This window comes from Perna viridis, chromosome 5 (assembly GCF_037379345.1).
Source record: "Perna viridis isolate PV_CMFRI_1.1 ecotype Kerala chromosome 5, ASM3737934v1, whole genome shotgun sequence".
Classification (NCBI taxonomy): Eukaryota; Metazoa; Mollusca; class Bivalvia; order Mytilida; family Mytilidae; genus Perna; species Perna viridis.
The window spans coordinates 32,562,095-32,577,842 of NC_142449.1; the positions used below are offsets into that span (position 1 = coordinate 32,562,095).

The following is a 15,748-nucleotide window of genomic DNA, read 5'->3' on the forward strand; positions in this document are numbered from 1 at the left end:
TGGAGAATTTTTTATAGATATCTAACTGCATTTCTAGCATGCTTAACTTAACCATTTTTCCAGCTGTATATGCTATCATTAGAACAATACGGTTGGAAATTTGTAACCCAAATTTTTTTATTAAACTGCATAGTGTTTTTTTTTTAGATATATATTGAAAATACTAATGTGCTGACAAATATGACCATGACACAGGTCAAGACATGTACATGTATTAGTCTTATTTTTTGTTAAATGTAAGTTTTGTGTAATGAATTTGCAAACTCCCTGAAGGAGGTAGACCTAGGGTAAGGGAAATAACTCTTGAAATCAGTTCTATGTTTGTATTATATTCAATTTCTCCAAAGCCTATCAAGCTTTCATTTGAAACAATGAAATCACTCCAAGTTACATAGATGTTACATGGTATCTATGTAAAATGGTTTATACAAAGGTACAATTAATTTGTAAGAATTATGCCCCATAACCTAGGTCAACCTCCTTAAAACATATTACGTAGGACTTCAGACATTCCACTACTACTAGTATATGCTGCATATTTGATAGCAAGAGAACGTCCTTCATCTGACTGCATATTTGAATATTTGATATTGGGAGAAAGAAACCTAGTCAAACTGAATATTTGATAGTAGCAAACCCCTTATAACTCTAAACTTTTTCATTCAAAGTTCAAGTTAATTTGTACAATAATAGCCCAAATCTGTATATATATATTCATTCATCTGTTTGCCCCTTAAGAACATTGAGTCTAAACATTACATCATCATAGTGCAACTGTATTGGATGACTATCTTTGGCATGGTAGAAAAAAATCTAATGGGATATTTAATGGGAATGCTAATAGGCTAAACAATCTGCATTCTACCCACAAAAAAAAAAAAGAAAAGAAAAAGCCCTGCTGCAATGGCAAGCACCAGTTCAAAGTCTTTTCATTCTACTTGTAGATGATAGTCCATAACTAAAGTATCAAGAAAATTTAGTGATTACCTCTCTTAGACAGCAAAAAGTTTGGTTTGGATAAAATTATTATGCTGAATCTCACTTTAGGTCATAACATTATACACATGATAGAAAACAACACAACTTATTCAAACAATATAAAATATCAATATTGCACTACAAATTATAACAAAATACAAACAATCTTAGAATAAAAGGAACAACTATTCTAAAGATGAAAACACATAAAGAATATTCTACAAAAGAACTGAAATTACATGAATATTTGTCTATAATATTGTTGGTTGTATTGACAAGGGATAAATGACTTCTGTTTCAAATTTAGATATTTTATCTAGAATCTTTTATTTCCATATTTCTGAGGTTAGAAACTGGGAGGATAAATGTGAGATATTTAACATTTAACTAAATTTTTAATTTCACATTGCACTAAATCTCTGAAAACAAAAGAAGTTATTCCAAATTGGGAACTATTTTGGGGAATTATTTCGTAATTATACTGCCCTACTGGAAAAAAAACTGGCATCAAAATAAACATATTCATATAGCAAAATTTTTATCTGAAACGTTGGCCTTCCAAAAAGATCAAAAAGCAAATTTTCCTTCTGTATTTTTTTAAAAATTTAAATCCATAAAAAAACATTTCCCCGAGTGAAAATCTCCCTTGTTCTTCACAGTGTGACCTGCCATTTTTCCCCAAATCATCTTAAGCAGAAATGGTTAAACGTCTAAATGAGTTTTTCCTAAAGTTGGAATATCAGCTATTCCTGTAATACAGTATTAATACATTGATGATTTAAACAACTTATTGAGAACGCTAGAAAAGTATCATTTGTTGTAAGAAGTTTTTTTACATTTGATATGCAAGTCATTGAATCATTTGTGGATACCAGTTTCAAGGGCGTAGCTAGGCCTGTTTTAGTTGTACGCAAAATTACGAGTTCGTGCAAAACAAACTTTCAGAGAATAAAACGTAAACGTATGTATACGGAAAAGTACAAAATTTCCGGAATGGATGGTTTTGATATCGCAAATTACTTTATGGTGTATATTGGAGTATCATTATGTATTAAAAAGGATTTGTCATTGCATAAAACCTTTATTTCATCTTTAAAATGTGTGTTTTTATTTTTGTTACTTTTTCCGAAAGTACGCAACTGCGTATTTGTGTATAGGCAGCTATGCCCCTGAGTTTCATAGTTGTATTCATTATGTTAAATTTAAGTTAAAATAAATTCTATGTATTGAATAAAAATACATTTGTTTTTACTCTAAACATATGGTTTGTCTTAACCAGTTACCATAAAATACATGAACATTTGTAATTCACTACTACTGTGAAAGTACTTTTATTCGTGGGTACATACCAATTTTATTGGTTTAGGGGAAAATGGTCAGCTCGTGGATTCTTGAATTTATACATTTGACAACTCAATCATTCAAAAGAATGGGAAATTTCCATTTCCTTGGGAACTAAATTTCATTGTTTACCAAACCCACGGAAACTGGTACCCTATGAACAATAATACTTTCAAAGTACTATTCATTAATGTGAGAACTTTAATTATCCCACATAAAACCTGAACACATTGCATTTTGTTATCTTCAGAATTACAATACAATTGCTTACAACATATTCTATGGAAGTAAACTATACATGTGTATTCTCTTTCAACTTCTCTAGCAATGAATGAAAAACTGACGTCAACAAATTGTTTTTGAACAACCTTAACTGCATCTTGTCACATACAGTTATCTTTAAACCAGAGACAGACTGAGAGTTAGGATTTCACAATTCATGAAAATGATTATTCAAAACAGTACACTGTAGTAATTTGCTATTTATATTAATATTAACAAGCTCAGATGGTACTTCTGTGAGGTAGATGCAACACTTTCCAATTACGTTCGGTTGAATACCTTTTTTTTTGAAAATTGAAGCACTTACCTTGTGGAAGTACCAAAAACTATTCCTGCTCAGGAAATTAGCACAAAAGGGTCTTTTGACCATGCATAAAATTAAATATACTGTATTCTTTAGTGAAAAAAATATAAACTTTGGTACATGTTGTAAAGAATTAATCAGTCTAGATTTTTGAGTATGTCTAACATTTTGCTAACGACAACATATTCAGTAAGGCCATTTTTAGTTAATTTCTTGGTACTCGAGCCATGTTTCATGGAACCTATGTGAGTATTATATATTTCTTTATACATTTTTACGACCACAAAATGGGTCAAGGGCAGAAATAGCAGTACTGCAGTTGGCCTTAAGAATCTTAATTCTGTTAGTTCTTAGTTAGACAGTAAGTTGTCCAGTAAGTCTGGTGATTATCAAAAACTCTGTAACATGCAGCGATGAATTCTTGGTAACATACAAGGAACTGTAAAATGGTCCACTATTTGGTAGAAATTATTTGGTCCAAACAGGATCTATTCTGTATTGATTGCTTTTGATTTTCTGCTTGGTAAAAATGTTGATTTTGCTGAAAGTAAATCATACATGTACTTGTCAATATTCAAAAAAGAATCTTTATTACAAGTTATTTTATGAAAGTTTGTAAGCATTTCTAACATGGTGTGACACATTTGCTTTGTAAACAAAGGTCTCTAAATGGCATTAAACCCTGCTCACACTTGCGCATTCAATGTAATGAACAGATCACTTTCATTGTATTCATCAACTGTAATAATTTACTAATTATAAAAGCAACAAAGTCAATGATACTTCTAAGATATGTCTCTTTTCTATTACAATCATAGTGTACTACATAAGAACTAATAAAAATATCTAATGTTTTGGACAAATGTTAGGCTATTCCATCTACACTCCCACATAAAAGCATGTCTTTAATCTGTCACTTGCTTAAGTAAACAAAAACACATGGCTTTACAACTGGTACCACCAGAGGCTTGTAATATTGTGAATTACCAGGATTTAAATTAAAAAACAATTCATTATAAATAGGAACCAAATCCAACTAAATTATTCCTGGATGCCTGGCTTTATGCTTATTTTAACATGGGCAGACACTATATTTGTTAAGATTTTACACCTCGCTCGTGAAAAATGATAGTACATATAGCACATACCCATGTTGAAATAAATATAAAACCCAGCATCCAGAAATATTTCTTAGATAATGAACAACACATGTAAAGTTTTGAAGAAATATTGTGAAAACACCCACAAAGAAGGAGTGAAATTCCAGCATATCAAACAGAGAGAAATCACAATTCATTCCTACAAGCACAAATGGCATTGAACAAATAGGTATGTAATTAATTCATTGCTACATAAATTATTACATCTGCCTCTTACACAGTGTCCAGTTCGATGATTTCATTTTATGAGTTTCATAGCTTTTATTGACATTAAATAAAGTTTAAACAAATATTTTGATTATTTCTTACTTTGGCCAGAATGTATTATAAAATTGCCAATAGTTGTTCATGAAGAGATCACCTTATTTACGGTTTTAAATTGCACTTACCAGGAGGTTTTGTGATAAGAGATGTAAGATATACAAAAGGCTCTACTAAAGACTGTCTTGTAGATACAGAAGCTTCCCATAGTCTTACTGAAATTAGAAAAAAAATCATTGATACATAATTAACATTGCGAATTATGTTGGTATGGATTGTCAAATTCCATTTTTTTGCTCCCTTTGCTAATATGATGAAAAAATACTTGAATTCATGATATCCCAAATGATGTGGTGTACAGGTGGACTGAGTGGAGAGCATAGATTCCATCTTGAAAAAGTTTATAAAAAACCTTGCACTGCTGCACATTTACCACCACTTAAATACAAGGTAACACTTTTACCACATATGTTGATACCTACTAACAAACTCATTTTTGTTTTTAGATATCAAACAGTTCAATTGAAGAGGTTTTAGGGTCTGAAATCAATCTTATAATATAATAAAAGGAATCTTTAAGGTTAGAATTCAATCATATATACAGAGGTGCATACTCGTAGTTTTTACATGATAAGACATTTAAATCTGTTTTTTTTAACTGGTCCATGACCTTTTATTCTTTGGACCTCTGAGTCTTTTCTTTTGATATCCTAGACCAATGTCTTAGTGCAAGATGGACATGTGTCTTTATTTTCCAATGCCAGGGCTTTATTTAACAAAGTACCAGAAAGTCTTTTTTGATTGCTTTATATTTAGTGCTTATTTCCCTTACCTTCATACAGTGTCACAATAACTGATATTGGATTAAAACCATATTCAGTAGCCCTGCATTAATCTTGATACTTGCATACCCCACAAAAAAATCCTTATGATTGGGTCATCTGCACTGACAGTGGCCAATTCAAAGGGAACATTTGCCCCACCCAGTATATTTTTTGTATGAAATCTTGATTTTACAGAACTTTTTCCTTAAAACAAAAACAAACCCTAAGCATGTAATGTTAATATTACAAATCCTTTCCCTCAATTTCCCTAATAAAACCCTAATACGTGTATAGGAAAAAATATGTATTTTATGTTTGAAATTGTGATTTGGTAACCCAAATAATAATACTTTCTCATTATTTTACCTTTTTCTTTTGATGCCCATGCCTGAGCAACTGTATATTCAACTTGTCTGGATTCTTTTTCTTCTGATTTGTTGCCTATAGCTATAATTTGTACCTTCAAAAACAAAGGATGAAAATTGTAACTCTATTACTGATACTTAAAAAGATGTTTGGCATATCTCTTATTCGTTGGGAACCAAATTTTGTGGTTTGGGCTACCCACGAAAACCACAAATATTAGTACCCCACAAACAATAGTACTTTCACAGTATCTCCTAGTAAATCTTAAAATAAAGTTAGCCAAAAATTTCAAAATACAAAATGCAAACCCCATTGTGATCTTGATTCTAGAAAAGCAGAGGACCCATATCCTACTGGTGCACCTGGTCCATGCTTCCAGTTTTTAGTGGAGTCCGAGTTGCTTATTTACTTTTGTTACTTTGTACGTACTATTTTAGTTATTTTATGTTCTTTGTTGTGTGTGTCTGTTTTCCATGTTCGGTCTTTGTCCCTTGATTACATTCATTTGATTTCCACTAGAATCATAGTTCCCTTAATTACTCTTACATAAAATTGTAATGAGAATATCAGTGGAACAATTAGATTCTCCCAGGATCTGAAAGGGAATTTTTGGTGATTACAGCCAAGAGAGTAGCCCTAATAGTTTTGACTGTTTATAGTGCTCACTGTTGTCAATTTACATCATTTGGGTCTACACAGAGAATCTAGAATCAATAAAGTGTGACAAGTAGTGGCTAATAACTTGAACAGATACTCAGTGGCATCCGGAGGTTTACATGGATGGCCAATCACTGGCCCATAATATTTCCTCAGAAAAGTGAAAAAAATATGAATCATGTTTACTTGTGTTAGTTATGTATTTCCTTGATAATTTATTGATCTGAGAAGTTTTTAAGGATTTAACATACACTCTTTAACATTTCAATCATTTTTCAATTTCTTTAAAAAAAGTTACATACCATTCACAGGATCCATAAAATACATACGATTCTCTTCTTCTTACACATACTGAGTACTCACATCTCTTCTTCTTACACATACTGAGTACTCACATCTCTTCTTCTTACACATACTGAGTACTCACATCTCTTCTTCTTACACATACTGAGTACTCACATCTCTTCTTCTTACACATACTGAGTACTCACATCTCTTCTTCTTACACATACTGAGTACTCACATCTCTTTTGTCTTTATTTTTGTCTATATCTTTCTTGATTCTATCAAGTTTTTGGAAAGATTCCCAACAAGTCACATCATAGAATAAAACAAAACCCTACAACATGATAAACATGATCAATTTATATTAGATTATTATGTTACAGACAAGCCTACTTTTTCATCTTTGGACTGATTCCAAGAAATATTTTTTGCAGCTAAACTAAAATTTTTGTGATTTTATTTTCATGTACTATTCGTGATCCTGAAATTCTACCATATATATGCATAAGATGGAAAAATTCAGCTTTTTTTTTTGCATTCTGACATTTCACATGAATATAGTGAAAAATAAATAACTGCAAAAGAAAACCAATTATGGTATATAGTATATATAATCTTACATCAATTCAAAGGAATCTTCAAAGTTAATTTACTGGGTTCATAAGAAACCAACAAAAATCAGGGAAATAATAGCATAATATATTTTGTATACTGTGCAGGTACATGTATTTTATTCAATGGTAACTTTTGCAGTTTGTCAAAATTTTGTTTGTTGGCATTTTAAATTCATGGATTTATTAGAAGCCTATTAGTTGCAATGGAAACTATATTTTGTTGGGAATTTGAATTCATGGTTTGACCAAAAATATTAATATCACAGTTAAAGACTTATATCAAAATCAAGAGATACTAACATCAGGAAAACTGTAATAATGTCTTGGCAAATCAGTCTTGCTTGATTCCTGCAATGCAAAAGGTAAAAAAATTTTTAGGTCTGCTGCATTAAAAGATACGAGTACCCAGGAATGACACTTTTTCACCAGGGTAGCCACCCAATGGAAATTCTATTAATGTTTTGTATTTAACTTTATATTTTGTCAAGAGCCCACCCATATACAAGGAATAAAAATGACTTATCCCAGTCCCTCATATGTTTTACTGGAACAGCCTAATTTATTGTGCAATTATATTAACAACTAGGTTTAGGAAAATTGAGATAATTGAACCTATTACTATTCCTTCATGATTGATTCAATTCACATATAATTAGCAAAACAATGTATTTTAAGTATGTATACAATTTCCTTTAGTAAAGTCACTACATGTACAACGAATGTGCATCTCACTTGGCAAGCCCCAAACAGCATCTGACATTTGAAATGCACTCTAAAAGGAGCTTGCAAAGTCAGGAAATGTGAATGATTTTATATGATGTTATCTGATTGTCAAAGGACGTTTGATTTGAATAATGTCCGAGAATTTCTAAAGGCTTGTCTGGGATGGTTTATAATAGAAGAAACGAATGTCTGCCGTTGTATGGAGCTTGCTCACTTGGTAGTGTTAAACAATACAACATTAGTTCTGCCTTTTATACAGACTCAAGTGTTTGATTTTATCACTACTGTTTGGTGATATTTGCATTGTTTTACAGATGTATGCAATCACATTGTTTATTTGTAATAGTACCTGGTGCAGAGTAAGGCAAGGGCACATCCAGAGGGCATTCCCCCAAAAAGATCTTTTTTTGCATTAAACCTTGATTTTTCACAATTTTTTTTTTATCCTTTAGCATCCCCCTTCCAACCTGAAATTCTAGATTCTCCCCTGATCACCTGTAATTCATATAAAAAACTGGCTATTTGAAATTTAACAGTGATGTTAAATCGTCAACCCAAATAAAAGGCATCATACAACTAAAATATTGAGCTTTTTACATGTAATTTGTTTCATTAGGCAGACTTCAAGAGTTCATACAAAAATTAACAAATACATGTATTTCATTTAAAATCTCGCCTTCCATAGTGCTTTTTATTGAGGAACAGACCATTTTCTTCTTGAGGGGTGAGAAAGAGGGCTGAGATTTTTTGTTTACTTGTAAAAGTCTTTATGCCCAAGGGTTAAATTTTTTTCAGCAGAAGATGGGGTAAAAATTTTAATTTGAAAATTTACATTGTTAAGCTATGGGGAAATATTGATTCATATATTTTTCTTTGGAATAAAATGGTAAAATAGTTGGTGCCATGTACATAATTATGTTTACTTACCAAACCACCAATATCATAGATTCTAACTTTTTCCTTCACACCTCTGTCTGTTTCTATCATTGCTGTGTAAATGTCCTCTATGGTTGAATGCATTGGCTTCAATTAAAAGAAAAACTCCATCAAAATGGGAAAGTGTGCAAGATAGTATGGTGTTCACTCTGCTTTCCTTGTTGATTGATTTGTAGTTTTAAGTAGCAGTCCTTGTAAGAATCATGCAAATTCTGTAAAATGTGTTACATCCTCAAAAAGGCTACATACTTTTATTTTTGTTATTAAGTTGCTTTATACAAAATGTACATGTAGGTCTATATGATGAAATGTATAATTATTCATTCCAATATGTCTGCTCTTAGGAGTTAATTCACACTCAAACTCTAATAATTTATATAGTATTTAAGTGTCATTTACAGAGTGAACTCCTTTCTTTTGAATTCTACAGTACATTCTATATAATTTTATCTCCTATGAACAAGGGTTATATGAAAAAGCATGTGTTAATTTCTGTTTATTATAACATTTTAAACAAAATATCAAATATAAAAAATATGTAGGTTTTTCAACCCTAAATCACATTTTGCATGATTCTTAGCTGGAGAACTACTTCAACATCAATAGGCAAGATACACCTATGTATTTCATTCATTTCTTGACAAAAACATTTAAACATTTGAGTTGATTCTATTTCCTACTAAGCCAATACTTCAATGGACTTACTCACAGAGGGTGAAATGGAAGTTCTCTTGTAAGCATTAGCCAGCTTCAAGCTATTAAATTTTGAATTTCGAGGATTTTTTTTTTGTAAAGGAGATTGATTTATGCATTTTTCAATTTCTAGTACTTGTGCTAAAAGTCAGAAAAATCACAGTCAATAAAGTGTAGCCTTGTAGTTTTTACAACAAACTTACTGTTCCTGTGACATGATTACCAAATATCAGCTGTTCTATAGCTGATGTCTTCCCAACTCCAGCATGTCCACAGACAACTATTTTACTTATTTTTCCCATGACTCTCTTTTATACAAGCCTCATCCTTGTCAGACTATGCTGTCTAAAAAAGAAATAGCATACTTACATATGTTATTGTTTAAAAAAGTAATCAAGGGAACCAAGATTCTAGCAGAAATCAAAAGATTGTAATCCAGGGACAAAGACCAGTCATGGAAAACAGACACGCACAACAAAGAACATAAAATAACCGAAACAATACATACAAAGCGGGGTTTGACACTAACTTTCGATAAAGGTAGCCAACAGGACTATGTGATAGATAATTAGGAAGTCCTCAAAGTCATTTTGTGGTGCTGTTCTCAGGACGAATGAAATTTTAAGAACTAATTGAGGTAGCCCAAAGAACCAGCCTTTGATATTTCAGGGTATTCCTATTACAAATAAGGTAGGCACAGGACCACCAGACTACTGTCAGTGTCGAACCCTGCAAAATTATTAATCCCTTTTGGGATTTGGCGCTGGAGATATTTTTTGTTTTGCTCAAAATACATTTAAACTGATAGAAAGGGACTTGAAAATATCTGGTTTAGACTGTATTATATCATGTTCATATTGGGTGTCACTGGCAATCAAATGCATGTAATAAGCCAGTATACAAACAAATACATACTAAAGATGGCACTAACACTCCTTCAAAAATTTCTTCCAGATTTGATAAGATGTTTAATCAAACTCATACAGCCGGCTTTTAACAGTTTAACTGTTTAAACAAAATAGTTCGTAATAAACTATTACGTCATAGTTCTGAAAGCCAGAGTTCCTTTGTATCGTATAGATTTAACAGTACACATAAAAATAGTTACTCTAATGCAAATTCAATGAGTAACAAAATAGTATCTAAACATTACCTATTACAGGGAAATTTTCGTAGAAAAATACATGGTTCTGGTGTCTGGTAACTGTTTACTTCCTGCAGAGAACCAGCTAGAGAGAGTTGGACAAATCGACTCAAATATACCTCGTACCAGAATTTTTGGTAGTATAAGGGAATTTCGTATGGTTATCTATTTTAATCAAAATCAATCGAAATGTCAAGATAGTTCAACAAAGCTTTACCTTTAAAGATTGTTGCAAAATTTTTAGAGTAAGACTGAAAGTGTCTGTTGAACTAGGAGAATATATGTAAACATAAGGAGGTTCCAACTCTCGAATTTCTCCCCTGGGGCCGCCACTGCTTACATGTTTAGAACAGGGAGCGTTTGTTTATATAAAGTTCTTGTTTAGAATAAACATTTTTCGCCAAATGAATAATAGTACTCTGATATAAAACCTTCAGAGATTTTACACCAGATGATTTTAATCCAAATACTATTCTTGGCTTACGCTCCCTAACCTGTAATCAAGAAATGGAGTCGGTCTCCTTTTTTCATTTCCATTTCTACGTTTTCTCTTTTTTTACTTTATTACGACGTTTTTCTTTCACAGTCCCCACGATCTTCAGCTGTGACTCATGTGTATTTCTTTTTTAAATTGAATTAAAACCCCAAAGACCCGGGAGCGAGGTCAAGTTCGGTGTGGGTTGTCAATCCGGTTAGGTTCGAAGCATGCAACAATACAGAAGGACAACTCTGTCAGATCGACTTTAGACGCATCAGGATGCAACGGCATGGCTAAAACGAAATATAGAAGATCAACAGACACAAAGACTGATCCAAAAATTTACAAGCTGATTCCGATCTAGATTTTTAAAAGGTGTGTTCCAGACTAAAGTTTGCTATTTATTCCACATTTTGCACAAATCCAGAAATCTATTAAAAGTGGATTCTGATCATGAATATTTAAAGGGTGTTCCAGACTACAGTTAGGTATTTTTCCTACAGTTTGTACAAACGTAACAGAATTTTATTATAAGGGGGTCCGGCTAACCTCTAGAACCCTACCCACAGCTTCTATTTCTAAAAGGGAATTCCAATCTAGATTTTTATATTCCAGACTATAGATTGCTATTTTTAATTTATAAAAGGAGATTCCGTTGTAGATGGTCTTTTTTAAAGGGGGGGTACCTGACTTGTTTGCTACCCCTTCCCCACATTTTTGCACAGATCAAGAAATCTATAAAAGGGAGTCCGATTTACATTATTTTTTTTTTAAAAAGGTGGTTCTTTGCCACATTTTGCACAAATTTAACAAAAAAAAACCAATTTGATAAGGAGGGTCTAACTCTATAGAACCCTCCCTACCGGTAGCTGTACAATTTTACAATTTGTTTTGCCGAGATGAAATTTCTATATCTAACATGATGTTAGCAGGATGTACAAATCTAACCGGACTGACAACCCACCGAACTTGACCTTACCGGATGGGTGCCACTGTCGAAGCAGGATATGCTTTACCCTTCCGGAACACCTGATGTCACTCCCATGTTTTGTGGTAATATTGTATGTGCTTTTATAGTTTTTTTTTAAGCTACAGTATATATTTTAATAATTCTGTTGTATTTACAGATTGTGTGTTGATTGTCTTGGCCATGCCGTTGTATTCTGATGTGTCTAAAGTATGAGTTGTCCTTGAATTGACGAATCGGTAATTTATTTTGCCGATGTACGAACAAGGAGTATATGCATTAATTGTTTTGTCTTTTTAATATGGTCTTTTAAAATAGACAGGTTTTTAAGCGGCATAACCATACGAAAGTTTGGATTACATAGTCCTGAAACATGATTGTGTCTTTCGATTGAAAGAATATCGAATGGTCGTTAATTTACTACGATTCGATGACCAGTGTAATATAAGGTATTGATTACACAAAATTTTATTTTATACCATCGTGACAGCTACGTCGTTCCATATGTTTTCACAATGGTCGTTGATAATGCTCTTGAAATTTCACTTTATTGTAATATGAAATGTCCTTTTACCGAAGGCGGATGTAACACAGGATATTTTTACGTTTGTTACATCTTACACGTCAATTAACTTAAAGATTTATTCGTATAATGCATGACCTTTTAAGAAATTATCAAAATGAATATAAATGATCGCTCAATCACATTTGGGAGTGCTTCGCTTCAACTCAATTTTTTTTTCAAATAAAATCGTATATATCCGGCACAATTTATTAGTACTGCTCAGCCATCACTTGATAAATGATGAATCGAAAGACTTGTCTGCATCGGTTAGTAAGAGATCCAGAGGAAATGACCGACGACTGTCGATGCCTACGCGGAGCTTGGTGCACGTCAATATTGATTCAATATTCAATTTGAATGAGGTGTAAAAATATGAATTAACTTTAATATGATGTTGACTTAACATTGAAAAGTTGAATTCTAGTTGATATTAGATTGAATAATAATTTTTTCCAGTTACAAGTTAATTCCAGTAGCGTTTTTGTGAAGGTTTGCCCTTCAAGCATGCAATTTGTATCAATGTACTTCGGACCAGTACAAACAAATTGCCAAAAAAGTTTAGGTAATAAATTTGAGAGAGAAAATAAAATTAAAATATTTTATAAATCCTCGTCCTTACCGTTTGTGGCTAAGTTAGCCTTTCCTAAATTTTTAAGCAAATATTGTCATGTTTTGGTCCACTGTTTTTCATTTTTTTCTTTAATCCGCATCTGAGAGAGATATTATACTTCAAATACGTTGAGCATTTTGCTACAATGTTAAATAGCCTTACCAGATACGTCTCTTGCGTTTTTATGCCAAATTAATTTGAAAAAGCGTTCAAGCCACGCATATAAAACAACTTTTCATTTTTCCATTATCAGTAGGAGACACTCCTTGTTATTATTATTGTTATTATTATTATTATTATTTCGTATTTTCGATTTTGACTCTTTAAACGCCTCACTGTTTAGGAGATAATACAAAGAAAATACTAAGGACCCATAGATCAAACAGGCTGTGAAATGCCACAACAAAATGATTTATTGTCTATGAATTCGAACATGAATTATTTTACTCTTTACATCTAATACACAAAACGATTTATTAGCATGTGCATCATCCGGAAATACATGCTTTTAGAAAGCATTTCCCATTCCGTATTGGAATTTTTTAATCGTCTTGAAAAAGATTCTTGAAGGCTGATAAAATTGTGTCATAAAATTTTGGTTGTTTTGGATGTTAAAATTTTAACAACTCTGGAAATTACCGAAACGTACTCCCTTTTGGGCCAGACAGCAACACCCCCTTTCGGAAATTCTTGCCCCCCCTCCCTTGCACTTAGCAATTAATTTAATATACACAGTCTTGTAATTGACTGGATGATTGACTTACAAAACCATCTCTTGTTCGTGAGAACTAGACAAAAAAACACGTCCGCATATCAGATTTCTTTGTAAACATGGAACAAATATGCAACGACATGGGATGTACCAATATAACACGAATTGAAGATTACCAATCATTTATTTTATCAATAGTGTCAATACGTCCGTTCTTTAATTGGTTTTGCATCGATTTATGACCTAAATGGTCAATGTTACAGTTATATATAAGGTGATAGCTGACTATATAAAATGTTCTTCAAGGCAGGATCAAATATTTGGACTATCGTTGACCTTTAATGGGTTATTTTATGTTTATTTATAGACATTGTTACTTGAATAAATTTTTGTGTAAATTTGAGTACAGAAATATTTTGCTACATTGGTACGAAACTTGCATGTTTAAACCTACCTACTTTTCGACCATAAAATATATTGTATACAAGTTTTGCACACAGCAATATATATCTTTTCTTGTTATGGAGAGTACAGGACATGAAGTTATCACAGGCAGGTTTAAAGAGTCTCCCATGCTCGAATTTGGTTGATTATACAAAAAACACTGGAGGCGCGAGACCACAATTAATTTTCAAGGACACTTCAACTCATATACATGTACACATTTGAGCAGATTTTTAAAAAAAATCCACCAGCGCCTAAAGATACCCATAAACAGGATGTTATGTATAAATTATAGAAAATTTTACCAACATTTTCTGAAATTAATGCATATGACCTGGAGATGGGGTAAACATTAACAAATGCACCGAGTTAAAAGTCCTAAATCGCAACTTGTCAAAATTGCTTAATAAAAAAATCCCATGTAATTTTTAACTATTTTCTGCCGATTAGAGAAAACTTCAGCAGATGAGTTCCCAGTTAAAATATGAAAAAAAATGAGGAAGTTAACTACTACCAAAGTTAGAACTATATTCGTATTAATTGTGGTCTTATACATGGAAATAGCCAGAACGAACACCCTCCATGTAAGGAATTTCTGGAGGTCCGCCACTACAATATAATACTCCGTGAAATAATTCTAATCTAAGAAAATATTCTTACTATATTTGACCATATATATTTGCATTAGGTGTACTCCTGTAGTTTACTAAAATGTAGGAATTACGTTCCTCCATAATCCAACGTTAGGATGCCACCAGCTAGAAAATAGCTTAGCATTACCTAGGAAGCGTTCGTAGAACCCCTTTCTATAACTTAATGGCAATGACTGAAAATGTTCAATAAAACACATTATCGCTCTGGTAGGTTTCTGGTAGTTTTCATGAAAATGATTGGCTGCAATAACAATTAGTTTGATTTCTCAGTAAGATATTGCAATACGACGAATTAAGAGATAGTCTCAATTATCTAAGTGTTTCTAAATATAATTGCACGAACCCTTACATGATTATACAAAGGGAAAAATACGCGCACAATTTTGTGATGTGATCATATTAATATCTTTTTGGCGTGCACAACATTATATGATGTGAGCATAATTAATATTTTTGGCGCGCACGAAATTGTTTCCTTAACAAGTCCCTTTCGGGGTCTGTGGTGTTCAAAGGGAATATTAATTTGTAAATGGTTATATTTTCAACAAAATCAGAAGTTCCTATATAAACATTTTATGATAATTCAGATTAGCAGAGTTCACTTGTGCAAGTAATGCGTGCTTTTCAGCTCTTGAAGAACGTGCACTGATTGGGACAGTTGCACGAATTTTGAAACCCTGACTATATCAAGCGAAAATTTGTAAATTGTATATGATAAGTTCTGGAGGAGAGGCTCTTCATCTTTTCCGAT

At 32.3% G+C, this 15,748-nt stretch overlaps 1 protein-coding gene across 1 annotated transcript; it reads right to left on the minus strand.

Moving 5' to 3' along the window:
- Positions 1-1,084: 1,084 nt before the first annotated feature.
- On the minus strand, positions 1,085-9,769 carry LOC148617122 (NF-kappa-B inhibitor-interacting Ras-like protein 2). The gene is made up of 7 exons (XM_088584446.1): positions 9,628-9,769; positions 8,723-8,818; positions 7,373-7,420; positions 6,697-6,792; positions 5,517-5,610; positions 4,455-4,541; positions 1,085-3,446 (listed from the first exon to the last, which is right to left on the minus strand). Exons 1-7 carry the CDS (start codon positions 9,724-9,726, stop codon positions 3,394-3,396), a joined length of 573 nt encoding a protein of 190 aa, XP_088440572.1. The 5' UTR covers positions 9,727-9,769; the 3' UTR covers positions 1,085-3,393.
- Positions 9,770-15,748: the final 5,979 nt, after the last annotated feature.

What these genes read in the sequence shown, in the direction of transcription:
- LOC148617122 (XM_088584446.1), bottom strand. Translation starts at nt 9,726, where the DNA reads ATGGGAAAAATAAGTAAAATAGTTGTCTGTGGACATGCTGGAGTTGGG. An exon ending in ATTATTACAGTTTTCCTGAT is followed by an intron (nt 6,793 to 7,372) that starts GTTAGTATCTCT and finishes ATCATGTTGTAG; the next exon opens with GGTTTTGTTTTATTCTATGA. An exon ending in ATGGGCATCAAAAGAAAAAG is followed by an intron (nt 4,542 to 5,516) that starts GTAAAATAATGA and finishes TTCTAATTTCAG; the next exon opens with TAAGACTATGGGAAGCTTCT.